The sequence below is a fragment of the Mauremys mutica genome, chromosome 2 (genome assembly GCF_020497125.1).
Source record: "Mauremys mutica isolate MM-2020 ecotype Southern chromosome 2, ASM2049712v1, whole genome shotgun sequence".
Classification (NCBI taxonomy): Eukaryota; Metazoa; Chordata; order Testudines; family Geoemydidae; genus Mauremys; species Mauremys mutica.
In genome coordinates, this window is record NC_059073.1 from 41319627 (window position 1) to 41345710 (window position 26084).

The window sequence follows — 26084 nt, forward strand, 5'->3', positions numbered from 1 at the left end:
CCCCGGCCCAGGGAGGGAGCCCCAGACCCGTAACTGGGGTAACTATGCAGGAAATAGCCTTGACTCCTGCAGAGATAACTACTCTGGCTCAGTGGTTAGGGTCAGCCCAGGCAAGCACATTCTTGGAATGGGCGTATCAGTTTCTGATGGCGATAGAGGATCAGGGGTTAAACCCAGAGGAAGTTAGGAAGCTCTTGAGGATGGCATCCACAGTACCGGGGTGCGATATGAGAATCGCACTGCGGACACAGGCTGCCGGACGGTGGCAGTCTCCATTTGTGCTGGTTTGCAATTTGGCTCAAGGAGAAGCACTGCATGAGGTCAGCCACCAGTATGCAGGGAGGACCCTGACGTCTTTGTGGAGAGAATGGTATTAGCGGGATTGTTAACTGGATGGTATCTGGCTCGTGCGCCGGGGGGTGATCCCCAGGACCCTGAGATTGTGGTTCCAACAGCCGAAATAAGGCTTATTGCAGCAATGTTGCCCAAAGATGTTCAGATGGCTATGCGAGTGTGGAGGCAGGAAGTGGCGTGACAGGCCACCAGAGTGGTTGGTGAGCCCAGAGCTGAGGCTCCTGCTCCCATCGCTGCTGCTCCTGCTCCCGTCACTGCGGCCACAGCCCCATGGACGATATCCTGATAATGGGAAGTGGGTCCATCGGGGACAGCTCAAGCCTGTAGGGGGAACCACCCCGACTCCATGTTCCTCTCTACGATAGCCTACAGTTGACAAGGTTTCATTTTTTTTTTGCAGCTTCTGTTTTTCAGAGCACCAGAAAGAGCTGATACAAGCTGAAGGACAATTGAAACATACCATGGTGTATCGTTGCGACAAACCTCTACGTTGTCTTATGTTCTGTGTTTTTGTGTTTCAAGTTTTATGTTTGTCTTGTAGCGCTTGTCCAATTGCTAGCATTATGGTATATGGTGTTTAGGAAAAGGGAAGATATCGCATAAGGCAGGGAACAGCAACATACCATACTTACAGCCCTTTTTAACTCTAACCGGACCCCTCCCTCTTCCTACCCCTCCGCATCTTGCCAAACTGTCAATCACACACCTATCCCCATGGTGGCCACCTCCGTCCAGAAGCCTCTGATACATCAAGCTTATAACTACCTTTTTACTGATTGTTTACCTCTCCATCGAATACTCTGATTTTCATCTAAATGTAGTACATGATAATGGCTGTTTGACACTCATTGTTACATCCTCCAGTCAACTTTTTGATATGTATTTCTGTTATTGTGGACATGCTACGTGTAATGAAAATCTGGAATTGTTCCGGCAATCCAAGTACTGGCATGGATGAGGGGAGGCACGCAGTCCCTCTTTGGATGGTCACCACAATTTGGGTGACCAAGGGGCAGGAAATGTTATGTAAAGCCTCTGCTCAATCCAGCAGAATGCGATTGTAAGATTTGTAACTTTTCAGTCATTGCTAGGAGGATCATTAAGTTCTGTAACCTTTTGCAAACTTTGTAACTTTAGTTAGTTAGCATAGCCTTTTAAGCTTTGTAACTCTTGCAAGCTTTGTAACCTTTTCAGTTGCCACTTGTATAAACCTCCAAGCTTTGCAATACACCATCACGCAATCAGAGAAAGTGTGAACAAGGGAGTGTATGTGGGACTGGGCGGAGAGGAACTGCAAGGAGAATAGAGCCCGGAGACATGAGACAGGTGTGTCTGATGTAATCTGCCCTGAGAAGGCAATCGTGGGGTGCTGTAAAGAAAAGAAGAACCTGGTATGCATGAAAGGAACGAGGCCTGGGAATGCTTCTCAGTGACAGATACAGAAGAGAAACTCAGTGTATGTGACAGGAGCTGCCCAGTTCCAAAAAGGAAGAAGGCATGCACACAAGCCCCCTGCTGCTCGCCGACCTGGATCCATGACCACAGGCGGACACACCAGATCTACTATGCTTCGGCTTCTCAGCTTCCTCTGCTGTCTCTGGTAACTCTTCACCTGTGTGTGTGTGTGGGTGCATGAGGGTATGAATGCGATGAATGTGTGCGTGCATGAATAAGCCCCATCTCTTTTCTGTTTGATCCAACAGCCACATTTAATAAAAACAATATAAGTGTAACCCTGGGTTGGTTTCTAGGGAAACTGAGATAACAAGGTGGACCTTTGGTCAGACCCAGTATGGCTGTTCTTATGTTCTTATTGTTTTTAAAGTTGAGAGTATTCACTAATTATTCATACCATTCCATAAACAGTATGACTAATTAAAAATAGATGTATTTAAAACATTATTTGAACAGCACCACAAAATTAATCAAATAAACTAGTCAATGAGTATGACTTGACTTTGTATGCATGTGTGTTTATACCATACCATATACACCACATACGCACAGGTAATATCCATGTAATATATTGTAGAACATGAATTTATCATATATGTATGACCACCTCATTGTTCTCTGGCAACTATTAGTCTTAATTTATTTCCCTGGGGATTTAGAACATTCTGAACCCCTGAGTCATCATTGTTATCTAAATCAATCTGCAAAAGAAACATTTCTTTGTTGTTCTACAAATGGAGATATCCCACAAAATTACACCCACGTGAGGATGGACAAAATTCAGTTTTGGACTATAACAACTTTTCTACACATGAACATGTCTCAGGAGCTATACTGCATGAGAAATGAGAGATTTCTAGCTTCATAACAGAACCCTACTCTTGCTTCCTCTCCTACAAAGTTCTAAGAGATGGACTTTAAATGTGTATTCTTTTTTTTCCTATAGAAGAGAGATAAATTATTTTATAGGTTTTTATAAAACCTGAGTCCAGTGCAGTTGGATTAACAGTAACTAAGGGGCCTGCCTTTATAGGGACACAAAAATATATTCAATCCAATCTTTCAAAACATTCCTAAAATAGTTTTCTGTAACACAGATGGTATATATGAAATGCACAATGAGTTTGGGGGGGCATAAAGGTTTTATTGGCATTTATTTGGGATGCCTGCATAACTCACTCATGGTTCTGCCAGTTGTGAGTAATGGTGACATTGCAAACGAGTGCCAAGAAAAAGTTTATAGCACACCATCACACATTTCTCTTTCTCTCTGTATATAACATACACAAATATAAACTGTACCTCCACTAGAAAGATTTAATGAAAACAGCACTCATTTGTAATATGTAATTTAAACACTAGTTTTCTTTTCCAATAATCCCAGATACAGGAAGGAATACAGTAAATGGTTGTACAGAGAAAACAGAAGCTAATTGGCTTCCTTTAATAAACTTTATATTGTTCTTCTATTTGGAAGATACATGCATGTCTTTCAGACAAAACTATTAGCAGGTGGTCAGAATATGTCAAAGAAATTCGCCTGAATATCAATCATACTGACTGACTGCAGCAGTTTAACAAATGTGGTGCAAAGCTCCCGATGCTATATTTTATCGCAATAAATAATGTAGTTCATGGCAATTTGCCCTCAAAAAACGTGTGGTAGATCCCAGAAATAAAAATAATTTGAAAAACCACCAAGTTACCACATTGGGATGATGGTGTTAATCATGAGTGATGGAACCATGAGTTATGAATATGGTAGGTCTTCCCAAAGAAGAAGCACTACAAACTTTATATCACAGCACCATCACCTATTTTATTTAAGCCATATACTGGTTTTATTTTGGTATCTTTTTATGCTTTTATGTTGAGATTTTCAAGATAATTTATGGCCATTAGGCACTGGGAGTTGGGTGCCTAACTCTTTTATACTAATTTGAAAATCCCAGCCTTTACTTTTAGACACTAAGGCCTAGAGCTGTTTCAATAACTGATTGTTCAGTTAGCTTGTAGCTCTGAAAAATGGAAAAAACTTTTCTTTCTGGGTCAACCTGCAATCAAAACGTTTTGGAATTTTTGGCGAATTGAAAAGTCAGAAAAAATCATTTTGGGTTGATTGAAATGTTTTCTTCCAATTTCATGCATTTTTAAACTTTTTATTTATTTTTAAATGAAAGCAAAGGAAACTTAGAAATGAAGGATTAGATTCACAAAACTCAAGAGGAGGTGCTGATACTGCTCTAATAGTCCAGTGAATAGGGCATTCACTCAGGACATGGGAGAGACTGGTTTGAATCCCTGTCTGGAGCAAGAGCTTGAACATAGGTCTTCTACAGCCAGGTGAGTGCCCTAGTCTCAAAATTATTGACTATTCTGGAGTGTGTTTTTTTCAGTCACCCCTCTTCAAGCTGTTCCACTTTGTAATTATAAATAATTAAATATTATTTGGGCCAGAGACAGTGAATGACTTGCTGGTGGTTATGGCACTCCCTTGAGAAGGGGGGCACCACAATTCCAGTCCCTGCTCCAAGCAATACTTAATTATTTATACAAAGCGGAACCACTCAAACAGCAGAGATTGAGAAAAGCCCATCCCAGAATACCCTACAGCCTGGTGATCAGGCCAATTACCTGGGATACAGGAGATCTGTGTGCAAGTCCTTGCTCCAGAGCAGGGAATCAAACCTAGATCGCCCACATCCCAGGTGAGTGATTTAATCACTAGGTGTGTGCGTGTGTGCGCATGTGCATGTGTGTGTGTTGACTCAAGCTCACGGGGCTTGGGCTAAGGGGCTGTTTAATTGCAGTGTAGACATTCGGTCTGGGACCCTCCAATCTCATACGGTCCTAAAGCCTGGGCTCCAGCCCAAGAGCAAACATTTACACTGTAATTAAACAGCCCTTTAGCCCCATCCCTGCAAGGCTGAGTCAGCTGGCATGAGCCAGCCGTGGGTTATTAACTACACTGTAGACACTCTCAATCTCCTTGTGAATCTAGCCTGACAATGTTGAAACAGCTCACTTCGATGTTTCAGAAATTTTCTTCCACCAAAATAATTAGCCAAAATCAGCATAAATTTGTGAAATGTTATGATCAACCCGAATCTGCATTTTCAGTGTAAAAAAGATTTTGTCTGAAATTTTTTCCCCAGCTCTACGAAGGACCCGATTCTTCTTCATTAAAATTAATTAAACTTTTAACATTGACTTGAGTGGTGCAGAATCAGGTCCTACGTTCTGCCCTGACACAGCCTCCCCCTCTCCCTACTGGGTAAGAAGGTTGATGGCACCAGCAGTGGAAAAGACAGCTCATAAAGAAGTGGGAGAGTGCATTCCTGGGAATGAAGTCTGGTCCCTCCTTCTCCCTGCTTCCCATTCTCCTGCCAGGAGGAAGCTGGGAACTCACTGGCCCAATTGGCTCCCCAATCCTTCATCAGCTTAAACCTCTTACTGGGGCTTGGGGGGGGGGGCTTTTCTTCCCTTTAGCTGCCCTCCCTGTATTCATTGTATAGGAGCAGTGTTTTTAGGATGCTGAGGGTCTGATCAATCACCTGTTTGGGGATCAGTAAGGTATTTTTGCCATTGGGCCAAACTGGCAGGTTTTTTCACCTTCCTCACAGCATCGTGGAGGAACAGTTTTGTTACAGGTAGTAGAACTTAGAAATTAGTATTAGAAATTTGTAATGTTAGGAATCACAACATGTGGCCAGTGTCCAATACAGATAAAGGCCAAAAGGACCAGGTCGCAGGGGTAAAGGAGAGCTGGGATTTTTCTGATGGACCTTTTGCCTATGGGAAAAGGGGAGATCTCAAGTCTTTGCACACTTGGTAATCTCTACCTGAGGGAGGGAGAGAGAATTCAGAAGTGAGCTATGTTCTAGGAGTAAGCTGAAGAGGGTCTACTCTGAGTTATTGGTTATAAGGTAGGAGCCCTATATTCCCAAACTCAACCCACCGAAGTGCCTGGTATATGACAGACAGGGAATGTGGGTGTATAGCATCCTTCCATAGTGATAATTAATAAAGTTGTGGCCTTCTTCTTAATTCCATCCATGTCTATCTTCATTCACCTGAATGTCCTGATCAAAAATGCACAGTTCTCATTAAGTCAATATTAGTGGTACATGAGTATCTGAGGGTCTGTTTTAGGTCTAAATAATGTATTGATATAATTTGATATGAAGAGATGAAGAATAATATCTGTTTATAAAGGGTTTGAATTTTATCACTTCATCATATTTGGCCTATCTTTCCTCAAACAGTTCAGCCATTAATCTGACACAGGCAGGAAGTTATTACATTTCACTTGATTGCTTTCCTCTGGTCAACCACATCTCTAGAGATGGTATTTGGTTTTGAAACTATATTGATGAACTATCATTTACTGGCAGAAGTCACCAAAAATTCTAAATAAAGCCTTTTAAAATTATTATGGGTTTTAAAATGCAGACTTAAAAAAAAGCCAAACAAGGCAGCAAAATTACCCTGTTTATTGATGGCTCTATGTTTGCACTAACTACTACAATGTGCTCACCACAGCCACCATGGGAGGAAGGGGTCTTGTCTGTCCAGAAGAAAAGGGATGTTGCCCCTTTAAGGGCCCCCTTACAACAGGGGTAGAGAGGGAGGAGAGGGAAATTGACAGGAATGGACAGGAAGGGCACAAAGCAGCTGAGTCCAGCCCTTCCTGCTGACTGGAAGAACTTGTGGGTATTTACACTCTATGCAGCCCCAGAGCAACCCTCTTTTACTGGGATTGGGCAGGCAGCACTCACCCTGAAATTTGCAAAAGGACAGGGTTTCCTCATGACCTGCTGCAGGCATTACACCAGTCACTCTTTTCCTTGGGGTCTGGGATGGAATTTTTCCCTCACTGCCAGTTTGGACAAGATGGGATGGTTTATTTGCCCTCCCCAAAGAAGGTCTGGGCCCAGGGGAATGAAGTAGGGGAGTTAGATTATAATACCACAATTTAGTATCTCAAACTTGTGGCAGATGTCCAGTGCAGGTGCTCATTCTGGAAAGGATATTGTTAGCAGATAAAATGGACTGGAAAGGGATTTGAAGGAAAGTATCCCTTAAGGAAGCTGAGGAAGGAGGATTTGGGGCTCCTAAGCATCTAGTACATAAGAACATAAGAACATAAGAAAGGCCGTACCGGGTCAGACCAAAGGTCCATCTAGCCCAGTATCTGTCTACCGACAGTGGCCAATGCCAGGTGCCCCTGAGGGAGTGAACCTAACAGGCAATGATCAAGTGATCTCTCTCCTGCCATCCATCTCCATCCTCTGATGAACAGAGGCTAGGGACACCATTCTTACCCATCCTGGCTAATAGCCATTTATGGACTTAGCCACCATGAATTTATCCAGTCCCCTTTTAAACATTGTTATAGTCCTAGCCTTCACAACCTCCTCAGGTAAGGAGTTCCACAAGTTGACTGTGCGCTGCGTGAAGAAGAACTTCCTTTTATTTGTTTTAAACCTGCTGCCTATTAATTTCATTTGGTGACCCCTAGTTCTTGTATTATGGGAATAAGTAAATAACTTTTCCTTATCCACTTTCTCAACATCACTCATGATTTTATATACCTCTATCATGTCCCCACTTAGTCTCCTCTTTTCCAAACTGAAGAGTCCTAGCCTCTTTAATCTTTCCTCATATGGGACCCTCTCTAAACCCCTAATCATTTTAGTTGCTCTTTTCTGAACCTTTTCTAGTGCTAGAATATCTTTTTTGAGGTGAGGAGACCACATCTGTACACAGTATTCGAGATGTGGGCGTACCATGGATTTATATAAGGGCAATAATATAGTCTCAGTCTTATTCTCTATCCCCTTTTTAATGATTCCTAACATCCTGTTTGCTTTTTTGACCGCCTCTGCACACTGCGTGGACATCTTCAGAGAACTATCCACGATAACTCCAAGATCTTTTTCCTGACTCGTTGTAGCTAAATTAGCCCCCATCATGTTGTATGTATAGTTGGGGTTATTTTTTCCAATGTGCATTACTTTACATTTATCCACATTAAATTTCATTTGCCATTTTGTTGCCCAATCACTTAGTTTTGTGAGATCTTTTTGAAGTTCTTCACAATCTGCTTTGGTCTTAACTATCTTGAGTAGTTTAGTGTCATCTGCAAACTTTGCCACCTCACTGTTTACCCCTTTCTCCAGATCATTTATGAATAAATTGAATAGGATTGGTCCTAGGACTGACCCTTGGGGAACACCACTAGTTACCCCTCTCCATTCTGAGAATTTACCATTAATTCCTACCCTTTGTTCCCTGTCCTTTAACCAGTTCTCAATCCATGAAAGGACCTTTCCTTTTATCCCATGACAGCTTAATTTACATAAGAGCCTTTGGTGAGGGACCTTGTCAAAGGCTTTCTGGAAATCTAAGTACACTATGTCCACCGGATCCCCCTTGTCCACATGTTTGTTGACCCCTTCAAAGAACTCTAATAGATTAGTAAGACACGATTTCCCTTTACAGAAACCATGTTGACTATTGCTCAAGAGTTTATGTTTTTCTATGTGTCTGACAATTTTATTCTTTACTATTGTTTCAACTAATTTGCCCGGTACCGACGTTAGACTTACCGGTCTGTAATTGCCAGGATCACCCCTAGAGCCCTTTTTAAATATTGGCGTTACATTAGCTAACTTCCAGTCATTGGGTACCGAAGCCGATTTAAAGGACAGGTTACAAACCTTGGTTAATAGTTCCGCAACTTCACATTTGAGTTCTTTCAGAACTCTTGGGTGAATGCCATCTGGTCCCGGTGACTTGTTAATGTTGAGTTTATCAATTAATTCCAAAACCTCCTCTAGTGACACTTCAATCTGTGACAGTTCCTCAGATTTGTCACCTACAAAAGCCAGCTCAGGTCTGGGAATCTCCCTAACATCCTCAGCCGTGAAGACTGAAGCAAAGAATCCATTTAGTTTCTCCGCAATGACTTTATCATCTTTAAGCGCTCCTTTTGTATTTTCATCGTCAAGGGGCCCCACTGGTTGTTTAGCAGGCTTCCTGCTTCTGATGTACTTAAAAAACATTTTGTTATTACCTTTGGAGTTTATGGCTAGCCGTTCTTCAAACTCCTCTTTGGCTTTTCTTATTACACTCTTGCACTTAAGTTGGCAGTGTTTGTGCTCCTTTCTATTTGCCTCACTGGGATTTGACTTCCACTTTTTAAAGGAAGTCTTTTTATCTCTCACTGCTTCTTTTACATGGTTGTTAAGCCACGGTGGCTCTTTTTTAGTTCTTTTACTGTTTTTCTTAATTTGGGGTATACATTGAAGTTGGGCCTCTATTATGGTGTCTTTAAAAAGGGCCCACGCAACTTGCAGGGATTTCACTTTAGTCACTGTACCTTTTAACTTTTGTCTAACTAACCCCCTCATTTTTGTATAGTTCCCCCTTTTGAAATTAAAGGCCACAGTGTTGGGCAGTTGAGATGTTCTTCCCACCACAGGGATGTTGAATGCTATTGTATTATGGTCACTATTTCCAAGCGGTCCTGCTATAGTTACCTCTTGGACCAGCTCCTGCGCTCCACTCAGGATTAAATCTAGAGTCGCCTCTCCCCTTGTGGGTTCCCGTACCAGCTGCTCCATGAAGCAGTCATTTAAAGTATCGAGAAATTTTATCTCTGCATTTCGTCCTGAAGTGAAATGTTCCCAGTCAATATGGGGATAATTGAAATCCCCCACTATTATTGGGTTCTTAATTTTGATAGCCTCTCTAATTTCCCTTAGCATTTCATCATCACTATTACTGTCCTGGTCAGGTGGTCGATAATAGATCCCTACTGTTATATTTTTACTAGAGCATGAAATTTCTATCCAGAGAGACTCTATGGAACCTGTGGATTCGCTTAAGATTTTTACTTCATTTGAATCTACACTTTCTTTAACATATAGTGCCACTCCTCCCCCTGCATGGCCTGTTCTGTCCTTACGATATATTTTGTACCCCGGAATGATTGTGTCCCATTGATTGGTCTCAGTTCACCAGGTTTCTGTGATGCCTATTATATCTATATCCTCCTTTATCACAAGGCACTCTAGTTCACCCATCTTATTATTTAGACTTCTGGCATTTGTGTACAAGCACTTTAAAAACTTGTCCCTGTTTATTAGCCTGCCTTTTTCTGATGTGCCAGATTCTTTTTTATGTGACTGTTTGTCATCTGATCCGGCCCTTACATTATACTTCTCATTCCTCTGCTCCTGACTATAACCTGGAGATTCTCTATCATCAGACTCTCCCCTAAGAGAAGTCTGTGTCCGATCCACACGCACCTCTGCAGCAGTCGGCTTTCCCCCATCTCCTAGTTTAAAAACTGCTCTACAACCTTTTTAATGTTTAGTGCCAGCAGTCTGGTTCCACTTTGGTTTAGGTGGAGCCCATCTCTCCTGTATAGGCTCCTCCCATCCCAGAAGTTTCCCCAGTTCCTAATGAATGTGAACCCCTCCTCTCTACACCATCGTCTCATCCACGCATTGAGACTCTGAAGCTCTGCCTGCCTACCTGGCCCTGCGCGTGGAACTGGGAGCATTTCTGAAAATGCCACCGTAGAGGTCCTGGATTTCAGTCTCTTCCCTAGCAGCCTAAATTTGGCTTCCAGGACATCTCTCCTACCCTTCCCTATGTCATTGGTACCTACATGTACCACGACCACCGGCTCCTCCCCAGCACTACACATAAGTCTATCTAGATGCCTCGAGAGATCCGCAACCTTCGCACCAGGCAGGCAAGTCACCATACGGTTCTCCCGGTCATCACAGACCCAGCTATCTACATTTCTAATAATCGAATCTCCCATTACTAACACCTGCCTTTTCCTAGAAACTGGAGTTCCCTCCCCCGGAGAGGTAACCTCAGTGCGAGAGGCAACCCCAGCACCATCTGGAAGGAGGGTCCCAACTACGGGAAGGTTTCCCTCTGCTCCCATCGACTGCTCTACTTCCCTGGGCCCTTCTTCCTCCTCAACAGCACAGGAGCTGTCTAAGCGGAGGTGGGACAATTCTACAGTGTCCCGGAAAGCCTCATCAACATACCTCTCTGCCTCTCTCAGCTCCTCCAGTTCCGCCACCCTGGCCTCCAGCGTGGAGCCAACTCTCTTCTTTTTTTTAGCCCCCTTTAAGGGAGCTGAGGAAAGAGGGCTGAGGGTTGCTACACCTGGAACATTTGGAAGCTAACTTAACTCTCCTTTTATAGCCCCCCTTTCATCCCACATGAGGGGAGGGCAGCAGGGTGTAAAAGTATAATTAGGCAGGCCAAAAAAGAATTTGAAGAGCAACTGGCAAAAGACACAAAAGCTAACAGCGAAAATATTTGTAAGTACATTTGAAGCAGAAAGCCTGCCAAACAATGAGTGGGGCCACTGGGCAATTAAGATGCTAAAAGAAACACTCAAGGAAGACAAGGCCATTGAGGAGAAGCTAAATGAAATTCTTTGTATCGCTCTTCACTGCAGAGAATGTGAGGGAGATTCCCACACCTGAGCCATTCTTTTTAGGTGACAAATCTCAGGAACTGTCCCAAACTGAGGTATCAATAGAGGTGGATGTGGAACAAATGGATACATTAAACAATAATAAGTCACCAGTACCAGATGGTATTCACCGAAGCGTTCTGAAGGAACTCAAATATGAAACTGAAGAACTACTAACTGATATGTAGCCTCTGTAGCATATAACTGGTGGACAGCCAATGTGATTGCCAATTTTTAAAAAGAGTTCCAGAGGTAATCCTGGCACTACAGGCTAGTAAGCTTCACTTCAGTACCAGACAAATTGGTTGAAACTATATTAAAGAACAGAATTATCAGACACGTAGATGAACAAAATATGTTGGGGAAGAGTCAACATGGCTTTTGTAAAGGGAAATCATGACTCAATGATCTAATAGAATTCTTTGCGGGGGTCATCAAGCCTTAGACAAGGGTGATCCAGTTTATATAGTGTATTTGGACTTTCAGAATCCCCTTGACAAGGTCCCTCACCAAAGGCTCTTAAGCAAACGAAGCAGTCATGGGATAAGAGGCAAGGTCCTCTGATGGATTAGTATCTGGTTTAAAAGACAGAAACAAAGGGTAGGAATAAATGGTTAGTTTTCACAGTGGAGAGAGGTAAATAGCAGGGTCTCCCAAGGATCTGTACTGGGACCAGTGCTGTTCAACATATTCATAAATGATCTGGAAAAAGGGGGAAAGAGAGACATGGCAAAGTTTGCCAATGATACAAGATTAGGAAAGACAGTTAAGTCCAAAGCTGATTGTGAAGCATTACAAAGTGATCTCACAAAACAGGGTCAACTGGCGACAAAATGGTAGATGAAACTCAATGTTGATAAATGCAAGTAAGGCTCTTTGGAAAACACAATTCCAACTACACATACAAAATGATGGGTTCTAAATTAACTGTTACCACTCAAGGAAGAGATCTTGGAGTAATCCTGAATAGTTCTCTGAAAACACCTGCTCAATGTGCAGCAGCAGTCAAAAAAGAATGTTAGGAACCACTAGGAAGGGGACAGAAAATATCACAATGCTGCTATATAAATCCACGGTATGCCCACACATTGAATACTATGTGCAGTTCTGGTCGCTACATCTCAAAAAAGATATATTAGAATTGGAAAAAGTACAGAGAAGAACAACACAAATGAAATGGGGGTATGGAACAGCTTTCATATGAGGAGAGAGAAAAAAGACTGGGACTGTTCAGCTTAGAAAAGAGATGACTAAGGGGGGATATGATAGAGGTCTATAAAATCATGAATGGTGTAGAGAAAGTGAATAAAGAAGTGTTATTTACCCCTTCACATAACAGAAGAACCAGGGGTCACCCAATTAAATTAATAGGCAACAAGTTTAAAGCAAACATAAGAAATTACTTCTTCACACAATGCAGAGTGGGACTTATTCCCAGGGGATATTGTGAAGGACAAAAATATAACTGGATTTAAAAAAATAGATAAGTTCATGGAAGATAGGTCCATCAATGGCTATGAGCCAAGATGACCAGGAGTGCAACCCCGTGTTCTGGATATCTCTAAACCGCTGACTGCCAGAAGCTGGGACTGGATGACAGGGGATTTATCATTCAGTAATTGCCCTATTCTGTTCATTCCATCTGAAGCATCTGGCACCGGCCACTGTTGAAAGACAGGATACTGGGCTAGATGGTTCATTAGTCTAACCCAGTATGGCCATTCTTATGTTCTTATCCTGTAAATGGTTCCAGCAACCAGGCATGGCTGGGACCAACTTGGGCATTATAATAAGTACCCCCTGCAAGTATATCAGGTAGTATACAATAAATATACAGAGAGATCACTACCAGTCTCCCAGCAAAAGTTCTGAGGCAGCATTTCTTGCAAAGAGATAAGGAGAGCAACAGATGGGAAAAGCAGAGGAGAGAAAAATGGGAATTGGAATTAGAAAAACAAAAGAGAGAAGAGAAAATAAGGATGGAGATACGGAACCAGGAAACCTTCTACCTCCTTATGTTCTCACTCTACCGTAATCTCTTAGTAAAGAAAAGAAAGGAAGATTCGATGTCTGTTTCTTCCTTGTGTTAATCTCTTCCACAAACAACCATTTAAATGCTAGTTAGGTCTTATTTTGCACAGAAACTATTAATTACAGCTGGGTAAAAATGTATTTTTTCTTTATTAAACTATTTGAAAATTAAATGTGTTGTATGAAATTTGGTGAGAGAAGAAATAATGATGTCACCCAGAGCCCTCCTCTGATCAATAATCTCCCCAAGGTCTAGGCCTGGAAACAGTTTCTTTGGGTAGTCTTGCTTCACCTATATGGGTCCTGATTTGCCCACATTTTGGTCCCTAATATCCTAGTGGGCTAATGGAATGTCTCATGGCATTCTTGCCCCACTGGTGGTTGGTAGAGGGCAGAATTGTAATGCCACTCACAGTAAGAATGTAAGATTGGCCATAGTGAGTCAGACCAATGGTCCATCTAGCCCAGTATCCTGTCTTCTGACAGTGACTGGGTACCAGATGCTTCAGAGGGAATGAACAGAACAAGCAATTTATCAAGTGGTCCAGTCCCAGCATCTGGCTGTTAGAGGTTTAGGGATATCCAGAGCATGGGGTTGCATCCCTGACCATCTTTACTAATAGCCATGGATGGACCTATTCTCCATGAACTTATCTAACTCTTTTTTTGAACCCAGTCATATTTTTAGTCTTCACAACATCCCCTGGCAATGAGCTCCACAGGCTGACTGTGCATAAAGAAAAACTTCCTTATGTTTGTTTTAAACCTGATGCCTATTAATTTCATTGGGAACCCCTGGTTCTTGTGTTATGTGAAGAGGTGAATAACACTTCTTTATTCACCATCTCTATATCATTCATGATTTTATATACCTCTGTCATATCCCCTCTTAGTCGTCTCTTTTCCAAGCTGAAAAGTCCCAGTCTTATTAATCTCGCCTCATATGGAAGCTGTTCCATACCCATAATCATTTTTGTTGCCCTTCTCTGTACTTTTTCCAATTCTAATGTCTTTTTGGGGGGATGTGGCAACCAGAACTGTATGCAATGTGTGGGCATACAATGGATTTATATAGTGGCTATATGATATTTTCTGTCTTATTTTCTCTCCCTTTCCTAACATTTCATAGGCAGACAGATACATTTTTAATCAAAAAAGTGACTTTTCATTGTTATAAATACTTCACACGAAATACAGCAAATATTACATCTACAGAAAAGCCAACAATTGACCGCCTTCATCTAAGGAAAGGAAACTCTCATAACACCTTACTGCTTAGCTGAGGGAGAGCCTAAAATATATTATTTCCTACGTTAGCATTTATTAGGGTTATACAAAAAAATTCTGATACAAATAGGAATTTGGTTAATTATGTCTGAAATTCTGCTATTTAGCTTAGGAGAAATAATTTTTCAAACACCTGTGTGAAATCGAATACTTAAGAGGAAGCATCGTACCCACCCTGTACCACGACTGGATTAGTCACTTCTACTCCATCTTTGGTGATTATGTCTGACAGTGGTGCATCATCGATTCAGGAGGAGAAGAAATTATAAGAATGATCTGCTCTTTCTTCATCCCTCCCCAATGGCAGGTGCTACTTCTTTCCTCTTCCTTACAGTGAATTGAAGTCAAACCTTCCCACTACCAATCCCCATCCCGAGTTTTAAAGACCCTGCTGGGGAGGTGGTATGTAGTAGATAGATATGTCATGAAATTGCTGATTTGCAATTTAAATAGTTCTTCATAAAAAGTTTGCTAAAAGTTTTCTCAATTTAATGATTTTACACATCTTGCTTTAGAAGACTACTATAATTTTTGTACAGTTTATGATTAAAATACCACGTGTTTCTGAAAGTATTGCTTCTAATTTTAGCAGAGGAGTAATATGGGAAAATATAATGGTTTTCAGCCATAAAAATACCCTTTATGAAAGAAATGTGACTTACAACTCATTGCTTATCATATTGGTTCAGAAACTCCTGATACATTAAAATACTATGACAGTGCCTCTTATTTTTCTGGGGCTGAGAAAACAATATTGAATAAAATAAGAACTGGGTTCTTGAAGGTTAAACCTTTATTCATTTCAATCATCTTCTATTCTTAAATTTGGTTCAAGTATGGAATATAAACTTAACTTTTTTTTTTAAATTAATATGTCTTGTCTAGTCTATCAGCTCTTTTCTGTTTGATCATCCCTGAAACTTTGAGGAAGCCTTATTGTTATGACAGTTGTTAACACCCTCCTGACTTTAAATGATCTTACCTGTACACGTGTAGTCTGAGGTTACTCCTTTAAGCACAGCATCAAACACTGATATTTCCACCCTCTGCTTTCTGTGGTGACAGCTCAAGAGTACAGAAGGCTGGGATACAACAAGGTGCAGAAAAGGTTCTAACCGGAGGTCACCAGTTCCTCTACGACCAGGCTGTCGAACAATAGTTATTCCAAGGGCTTGTCGAGCAGATGACCTTGTGGAAGCATGAAGACTTTCTAGTGACAGTAGACCTGTTTTTCTCCCACTGGGCAAAGAATTGTTACTGTTCAAGAGATCATCTGCAGTTACTGATGAAATAGGTGCCTGAATGAGCTTTCTGGTGTCTTGGCTACCACGTGAATCTGTTTCTGGAAGGTTTAATGAACTTTTGCTTATCTTCTCATCATCTTTCTGATCTTGCAATGATTTAGATTTAGCTAAAGGAGTACACGAATAAGACATCAAGGAGATCCGGCTTGCTGTAATAAAAATATCAAAGGGAATGAAGTTCAGGTTCTTCACAATGGAAGACTGTCGGGAAGGACGTGCAATGCGGTGTTGGCTGGTGCCACTATGTTGTTCTATTTGAACTATTCTGATTTTAACGCTGTCACTGCCAATGCCACTGTCTTGGGCACCACTATAACGTGAAGAAGTTTCAACTGTTCCTCCATCAGATATATCCATTTTTTTCTGTTCTTGTTTGGAAACCTGTGAAGGAAAATATTATATTATCTTATTATATCCATATCTCAAGTATTTCCATTTCAGTGGCAGCAAACAATTACTATTTAAACATGATTTCAAAAAACGGAATTATAAAAAACCTGCCAAGTTAACTTTTAACAGAGTAATCACTCATGAAAGCACAGCAGGTATCCATTCCGAAGAAATGATGACTCACATCTGACAAAGTGCCAAAGGAATATGTGAAGGGAAAAAAATTGAATAATGATTTCTAGGCTCAAACTACATTTTTTCAACTAATTCTTTATAGTCTAAAGAATCCAAAAGAAATACATGAGTTAAAACAAAATTGTGCCCCTATGAAACAATATTATATTTGACAATTAGAAAAAGGTTAATAATCTGAATTTCTTCCAAGTTTTCTGTGTTAAAACTTAAAAAAAAAACCCCATTACCATTAAAAATGCTTTAGCATGTTTACACAAAATAAAAAAGTACTAATTAATTTCAAATTTATAAAAAAGACTAAATGGAAATTGTAAGATATAAATACTGTGTTGTAGGACTTGAAAGAATGTTTTCTTAGTCACGCAAGTACCAGCTGCATTATATAAAACAACATGGCTCACTGCTCAGGTAAATGTCAGCTACTTATAAAGCCTGCCACTATGGTGGCATAAGTGGTATATTTACTCACTAGAGTTTTATGCATTTGGCTATGACTTCACAGGATCTCATCAAATAGAAATGTTTAGATAGACATCACTGCTTAGAGCAACACTTAAAAAAGACAGATTTTAGCTGTGTCACAGCGAATACTACTAATCAAGAGTTAGATTGTGCCTTTAAGGCAGAGCCCTCAGTAGGGGGCACTGCAGATGTGCACCACCCAAGCAGAAGCCCCAAAGAGCCATTGCTCCTGAGGCAAAGTTTAAATCCTCCAAGAAGGGTGGGGAGAGCAACCACAGCTACAAATATACTCTTTTATAAGGTGTAGAGTGTACTCCACAACAACAACAATAATAATGATGATTCAGAGCCAGCTCCATTGATTGGTTGGAAGTGAAGTAGTGACATGAGCTCACCCTATCCTGCTCCTTTGAGGAGCACAGAGTCACTGCCTACACTAGTCACAAGCTCCTCTGGGTGCAGAGTGGAATGTCTCTGGACCCTGCCCTCAAACCTGTTGCAAGGTGATGTCTCCTTACACCTTGTGTACCCATGAAGGGACAAACACAACCTGATCCCAAATATACAATATCTTCCATTAGAAAAAATATAATTGCGAATTACATGTACTTTTAATATTATTCACAATACAACATAATTGGAGTGAAGGGCATTGAAGTACTGGATTTTTTTCTCCTTAGTCTTTCTACTGTATAACATACTAAGAAATTGGTTTCTTTTGTTTTGGTTTGGATTTTTAAGAATAGCTGAGGGGTTTTATTGGAATTCCTTTATATCATGCTTTTTTTTTTAAATCAAAGGGAACAAAAGCAAAGATTTCCTTAAAAATGTAAATATACTAGAGAATAGTATTACCATGGAAATCCTAAACAGAACCGTTAACTAGCTGAGATTTTCAGCTTCACTCATATATAGTACATATTTTTCAAATCACCAATAAAAATCCTTGTGGCTGATTTCTATCAGAGATTCTCATCATTGGCTCATAAATATATCACATCACTTTTAAGGTAGCCTTTACAAAAATAATTTACTAGAAGCAGCCTTAATGAATCATTGGACTATGAGCAAGGAATTCCTCAGCCAGTGACTCAATTTGATACTGTGGCCAAATCAATTAACCTTTCTACCTCAGTCTCCTCATCTGTAAACTGGCAATATTATTTACCTATTCTAGATCCTGCGATGATTGGTGCTTTAGAAATGCCAGATGAAGTTCCATTATGTGGGTGTGCTTGTCTCTCTCACCAACAGAAGTTGGTCCAATAAAAGATATTACCTCTCCTATCTTGTCTCTTTAATACCCTGGGACCAACATGGCTGCAACATCTCTGCATGGACAGAAGAGGCAGTTGTGGAGAAACCCTGCAATAGCACTTCATGGTCGGCACTCTCCACAGCACAGTGGAGGGGCATTTGGGCCACCAGCAACTGTATTGATGCCACGGTCAAAATAGGAGCACAGCAGCGCCAAACAGGTCCATAGCCACCTGTTTAGCCCTGTGAGGAGAGGCATCAGGTAACAGTGGATAGAGGCTGCAGACTTCTCTTGTGCATCCACTGTGGTTTGCTATTCTTCTGCTACTTGCAGCAGAATCATGACAGTTCCCCCGTGTTTATAGTAGGCTGGATTTGGCCATAAGAAATGAAAATGCAATTTCAGTTAGGGAAAGATAATCTATTTTACAAATGAAAAAAATTTGTACACGTACTTCCAGTTTGCAAATTAGTACATTTTCTTAGGTTTTTATAGGTTTCGTTTGATTTAGAAACCTATTTTTCTTCTTCTTCTTCCTTTTCATTTTAAAAAAAGTAAATTTAATATTTGTTAAATGTACTGACCCGGACAAAACACCTGCAGGAGGGTAAGAGGGTAGCTCTTCCTCTACTCCCAGTTGGTCCTTGGCCTTTTTGCTAAGACTACCAATACGGGTGCTAATTAGTCCCAACTGTGGAGTTTCTTCTGATGTGGACATCTGACTAATAGAAACATTACCGAGACTACCAAATCAATTCACATATGTCACCGAACAGCAGTCAGATGGTAACTTCTTCTGATCCGTACCAAGCAGTGAGGAACATGAACTAATGACCCAAAGGTGAAAGGTATTGTATCACATTACCTATCAGTCACACCACCTAGCTACATACTGAAATTTTGATATTTACATTTTCTTATATTCCTGTTATAAAGACTGGAACAAACAAGTAATAATTTGCAACACAGTTCCTCAGTTTTATTATATAATTTCTGAGTACAAAACAAAAGTAGCAGGAGTATCACTGGAACTTTGCATATCAGTCTCTTATGGAACTCTTGGCCAGTTACTCAGTTAAGTTTTGCAGTTAACTTTAAAGTATGCCTGGTAATAAAACTGGGCAGCAATTAAATACTCCTTTAAAAGGGAGGCGGTGGGGGACTCCCAATGGAAAAACTCAAAAGAGATGTTTTGCCTTGTTATGGAATAAATGGGCCAATACTTTAAAGACGTCAAAAACAGCAAAATCAGCTTGCTGTTAGCAAATGTAATGGTAACATTTATCATTGGGCTGTATTATATCAGTTCTCTTACTCTTTACATAACCCATTTAAAACGAACAATAAAAGTTTTCTTTAATTAGCTACTGGTGTGCATTAACATGATCATGATTAAACCATAAAAACCAACTGTACATTACTCTGGTCCCCTATCCCATATGTTTTAAATTATTTACTTGAAAATGTACTTTGAGTCCCTTTTAAAAGTTCGACCTTCTGCTTTCAGAGAATTAAATGCATATTACTGTAGTGGAGAAGATAATGTTTCAGACCTCCAGGCATATATTAAACACACTGGCAGCACATTAGACAAAATGCTTTACTTATTAGATACTTCCTATTCTAAACAGTGTCATCAAAGGCTAAAAACAAAATCCATATAAAAGCTGCACAATGCTTCCACACAGAACCTGTGCCAAAATCCCTGTACTTTCCAACTAATGAGGAAAGGATGTGTACTCTTAACATATGAATGTAAGATTTTCCAAGCATTCACTTTAGGAAACAGGACTATTGATTCCACATGGCTTATGTTAAATGAAACTGTATTGGTACAATAACCTTTAAGATATCTGGCATGATAACTGTAATTAAACAGTATTCAAAGGAATAAAACAAAAGGGAATTTGGTTCCACAATGGCTAATTAAAATAAAATGAAAAAACACAGCATGTCATCTATCAAGATAAATTGTTATTGTTTAAGAACTATTTAAATACTGTTAAAATATACTTTTAGATAAAATCTGAAAGGACTGGAAAAATATTTGTGGCTTAAAAATGGATAGTTTGGCGAAGAAAAAAGTTTAGGACTCTGAAATTTTATGCTGAGAAAATAGCTTTAAAGCTTTGAGCATAACCAGATGGTACTTAAATCAGAGGAATTCTACAGTCTCACTGTCAGAATGAGTTGCAATATGAAAAAGTTTTCAATAGCTAGAAAAACATGTCAAGTTGATAGTTTACTTCTTATATGACTTCAATGCATTTTCCCATCCTTTCACAGTTATATAGCTTATCAATACTAACCACCAAGGAAAAGGTGTTGAAAGCTACACCAGTAGCTAGGGAACTGTGGCTAATTCTTCCTTTTCATGTATTGAGATAGGTAACTTTACTAGCTTAACCCCTTAACTTCAATAGGGCATACAGTGAGAGTGTGTGTGTGTATATAGTGTATATATATACTATATATATAGTGAAGAGGTATGATATTAGCATGTGCTCATGAACATGCACTGTGCAGTGCATCAAAAATCCAATGTAAATAAATGGAATTGCCTTTCCAAATTACAATATTGAGTAAACAGTTCTGCTTATGATCTAAGACAGACTAAATCTGGTAACTTCTCTTATTTATTTATGGCCAATTTTGATAAGTTTATACATGAGAGATTTTTGCTAAAAGACAGATCCTTCAGAACTCAAATTTTTAAAGACAAGCAAATTAAACTATCCAGATAAACTCTGAAAATGGTAGTTTAGATCTATAATTAACATATTTTTCAAACAAAGGGGAAATATTTTAAAACAAGTGACGACTTCATTGTTGTATCGACTGTGTTTTCATTTTCTTGATTCTTCAATCATTTTGATCAGCAACATGTGTCTATATATACAATGGTCGCACTTAAAAAGTTCCTACCTGTCTGAGAGATATGACTGGTTTTACTAGTAGTCCCTACTTTAACTACAGAGAATAATAGTCCAATGATAGAATAATTGTAAGCAAAAGAATCTTTTGAAATGCTCTAAAATACATCTGCATTTTTTCCAGTTTCTAATATTAATTATGGTTACATAACGGCACTATTGAAGTAATATTTCCAGCTTACAACAGTCATTCCTTAACTCTGATCAAAATAGTTTCAGCCAATCATGAGATCATTCTTCACATCATATAAATTATGGAAAAAGTCACAAGTGTGAAACCACAGAATCAAAGTGCCAATCACATCTGGTACATCATTGTGACATCTGACCTAATTTTATTGCTCTTGCTAAAAAGTAGTAGTATTTTCATGGAAATAAACATCTTGTCTATCCTATAAAAGCAAATACAGAAAGAGAATTAGTTCCAGTTTTTTTTATATTGTCCTTAAACTAGAATTACAGAGAAAAAATATTGTGGTTTCATTTCAACTTTTTTTTTTTAAAGTCCTTCATCTATCAAAGCATCTTAAGCCAAACAGATGCAAACCTATTTGACTACTATCATTGTAGTTTAAAGATCCTTTTCTTTGTTAAGTACAGTTTACCACATTGTTCTTATGAACATAACAATTAAAACTAATTACTTGTTTTGCTTTAAAAACTATTTATACAAATGAACACAGATTATAATTCTGACACTTATGAAAACTTTTTTTCCAATCTGACATATAAACTCCCATGAGTAACATTAAGAAACACACATTTTTGAACTATCATTTTAAAATTATGTCACTGTTCTGTATTTGCAGTTTGCTGAATTTTAAACTAAGACTTCAATTCTGCAATTGATCTTGTCAGGCAGCCTGTGCCTGCATGGATCCAATTGCAAGATGAGGATCTAGGTCATTTGACTACAGATGTAGAGTCAAACATCCAATTTCTCTCTCATTTGAAGAAGTTGTTTTCACCAGAGCTTGCTGCAAAGCAAAGGCGATTTTAAAAGTTAATTTCACTGAGCACAATATTATCTATGATTTCATATAATAGCTCCCAATTGGACTGCAACTGAAGTTTTCACAATATTACAGTAATTATACAAAAAAGCAGAACTAATTATATACATCATTGCATAACTGATAGGATGGTAAAAAGTACTATAGTTTCAGCTTCCTCCTTAATGAAATACTTTTTCCAGCTCTTTGAAGTTCAAATAAGAGGCTACTGTCTGTTAAATATCAGTTCAAATACTTATATATGAAAGCTGTGCTAAATGTTCCAGCTGTAATGTGGTTATAGCCAAATATGGAAATTCCTACTAACCCAGGTAGAATTAATAGTTTTTTTCTTAATATAAACAGCATGTTTACTATACTATATTAAGAATCTATCGAGACTTGTACAAGCCTCTTTTTTAGAGATATATACTTTCAATTAAAGAAAAAGTAATTCCAGGATGAAACTTGGCATACAGGTCTTAGTCCAAGAGCAATGTATATTTAAAATTCTAAATAAAAAGTTTGGCCACTTTTTGTCTGCAATTAATTTCAGTTTTATTTTTGCTTCTTTGTTTTTTTTGTAAGAAAAGCATGGCTTAGGTTAAAACAATTACATATACTTGAACCTTGATCAAAATTGTTGTTTGTGTATGTGTGTTGTCAAAAGACGAGGTTTAACTTTTTGTTTTTAAAATGGCTACTGTACATTCAATTTTACTACTTTTCAAAATGATGCAATCAAAGCTTTAACTCTTTTTTTATCATGGTTTCTGACAAACTTTCAGAGAGATCCTCTTGGTTTTAACAACTCACATAAAGTTTTGCAATTGCATCAGTCTTAGTTTCAAGCCTCTTTCACATATACTTCCATTAAGATGGAATTGGATGGAATTGAATAGTCCATTAGAGTTGAACTGATCTTACTGGAAACAACTGTGTCCCATCAAACTATCTGAAAGTGCTATTAAGGCTGGATCAACTGTGAAACCATCAGCATATTTGATGATGTAACTGAACCATGTAATTTAAAGTAATTTCTGTTCTGTAAGTGTTGCAATACTGAACTAACAGAGTTTTGCTATTTAAAAATCAGTGTTTTCTTGACCAATAGCATAACTATATCAAAAAACTTCTCATTTGATCATGAACATGGAAAAGGAAAAAAATTTTTGATAAGGAAATACCAAATATATCTCTTTAATGACATCCACAGATAAAAAGCATGAAAAGTAACTATCTGATAATACTTCCAATTAATAAACATTGAATGCACCGTGAGAAAAATGAAAAGATGCAGAACTAACTAAATAAATTCAGACACCCATTACCAGGACTATGATTGAGAGCAGAACTCATCGAAACTATAGAAAGAAAAGTCAGAGACTGTTTTTCCTGAACAAAATGATTACCACCAATGAGGTTAGCTTTTAGCATCAAATGTAATTAAATTACATAATGCATTAAATACAAGTAACTTTTAAGATGATTTTCACAAGACAAAAGTCTACTGACAGCCCCTTAACTGAAACTGTATGTACTGTTAGTGCAGTATCCCAAATAGCACATTACATATCAGTGTCTCCAATGTATAAAAGTGCCTGTCCTAGGTTTTGGGCATCATACAATCAATTAAGAATATGACCAGAAACTTACTAGATCAAAGATGTCAATAAAGGCCTCCTGGCCCAAGCAAATGAACTCCACCTGCCTCCTCCCACCCCCCACCCCCAAAAGCCTGGAAAAATAAATTAGCCTTATAGAATGCCCTGAAGACCAGAAAATATGCACTATGTCAGACTAAGGAATGGGGGAAAATAATTCTAAAGTTAAGGTCTCCTCAACTAGAAATGCCATGCAATCAACCCTGTCTCATTGAAATCAGAGAGCTGTTAGTTTTAACACTTCAGCTTTCATATATTCTTTGTGTTTAAGAAGGAATCATTAGATCATCTATTCTGACCTCCTGTATGTCTCAGGCCATTCAATCTTACCTAGTTACCCCTGTACTGAGCCCAATAAATTGTGTTGATTAGGGGTAACTTATGTTTGTCTACAGCATATCTTCCAGAAACACATCCACGGGAACTAAACCATACAAAGCGGTACTTGAACCCACAACCCTGAGAGTAGAAGCCTTATGCTTTACCAACTGAACTAGTCAGCCGTGGCTCAAGCTACTATAGCATCCTAAAAGGAGAGTGACTGTTTCCAAAGTAGGCAGGACCCAAATCATATAGACTTTTACATGATAAAAATCAACACCTTATACTTTTCAGGAAAATCAGTTGGCAGCCATTACAAAATAAAGAGGCAAGTTGACATGTACTCCTGTATGAAACATAAGTTAATAAGCAACTCGCCACATTCTGCATTAGTTGCTATTTCCAAATAGTCTGAAGTTGTAGCCCCAAAGAGTGCATTGCAGCAATCCTACCTTTGGCTGACAAGGGCATGGATAAGTGTGGAGAAGTCTGTATCCAAAAGAAAAGGTCCCATCTTATTGCCACACCCAAAGGATAAAAAGCACTCCTGGCAATTGCTATTACATGGGTACATGGAAGCAGCAAAGAATCCACAGACAGGTTTCACAACCTGAATAACAAATGACTCGCTCAGTCAGAAGAACTGCTATAATCTCAGCTACCTCTTTGAGTTGCTTCAAAGGACTATAGGCATTATCTCACTGCCTTTCAAAAGTGAGTACTCCGGGCCAAGGCACAATTTCCCAAAACTACTGTCTGTATTCTCCTTGAAAAAATGGAGCAGAGCCATTCAACAGAAACTCTGAAACAAATCTGAATGGAAGCATGCACCTTTTGGGCTGAGTTTCATTGGTCTCTGTCCAAAGGCAAAGTGTGTATGCATAAAAACTGAGCACAATCTCTTCTGCCTTTCTGAGTTACAAGTGTCCCACCAATATATAAAATATACATCGCACCAATTATAAAAGTCTAGCTGGTCTTTTTTAAGTTCAGTCAACACTATCAAAAGGTTTATAAAGTCCTGCCTTAAAGCCAGGGTTCCACATATTCTGTAAGTCTGCTGCCATGGAATTTGCCCTATAATACACTCCTTTCTGCAGAACAGTGCACCAGAATCTAAATTTGTATTTTGTAAAACACTTATGATTTTAGCCCATATGGTTTCTGAAATGATCTGTAAAATGTGAAGCAAGAGTAAACCCCTGCAGTGTTGTCTACTTGAATCTGCAGACAGCCCCAATATTTTAAGCAGTATCTCACAATCCCCACCTGCCTTCAAAGCCTCTTTAGATGACAAAATCCATGATAGAGCCCTCTACTCAGTTGCCAAAACCTTCAGCTTTCCCTATGATGCAGCTATCAGTTGTCAGTACAAACATCTTTGGCCTGAAGAAAACTGAAAATGTGGGGATAGCATAAAATGAATTAATGTAATAACAAAATAAACAACATAGGGACTACTGTACTGATTGAATTATTTTTAGCTTTCATTCATTAAAAAGATCTTTTTTTTTTTAAGTTTTAAAGAAACTGCTACAAAATGTCCAGTCCGCTGCACCAGAGTGCAGAAGAATCCAGGAACTTTGCTGGAGATTTAAGTGCAACTTGCTGAGGAATACCTGGAGTCTTGCTTATGCAGGAAGTGCAACATATTTAAGTTAATTTTCTGCATTTTATTATTATAGTAGTTGGGCCAAATTGATCCTTGGTGTAACTCCATTGATTTTGACAAACTTCCATCAGGGATGAATCTGGGCACTCAGTCAATGAGGCGCCCAACCCAGACCAGCACTCAGATCCCTATGGAGAAAATTTTACACAAATGCCAGGGATCTAATAAATAGAAGGGCTAAAAAACAAACAGTCAATATGCAACGTGCATTTACATGAGTGGAAATGGCTGATAACTAGACAGGATGCATATTAA

At 39.2% G+C, this 26084-nt stretch overlaps 1 protein-coding gene across 1 annotated transcript in view; it reads right to left on the bottom strand.

Annotated features, from left to right (window-relative positions):
• Nucleotides 1–26084, bottom strand: part of VPS13B (vacuolar protein sorting 13 homolog B) — a 902514-nt gene that overhangs the window by 176155 nt on the left and 700275 nt on the right. The window contains exon 34 of the mRNA XM_045002958.1: nt 15621–16323. Coding sequence (XP_044858893.1) covers nt 15621–16323 — 703 coding nt within the window. The remainder of the gene's footprint in view (nt 1–15620; nt 16324–26084) is intronic.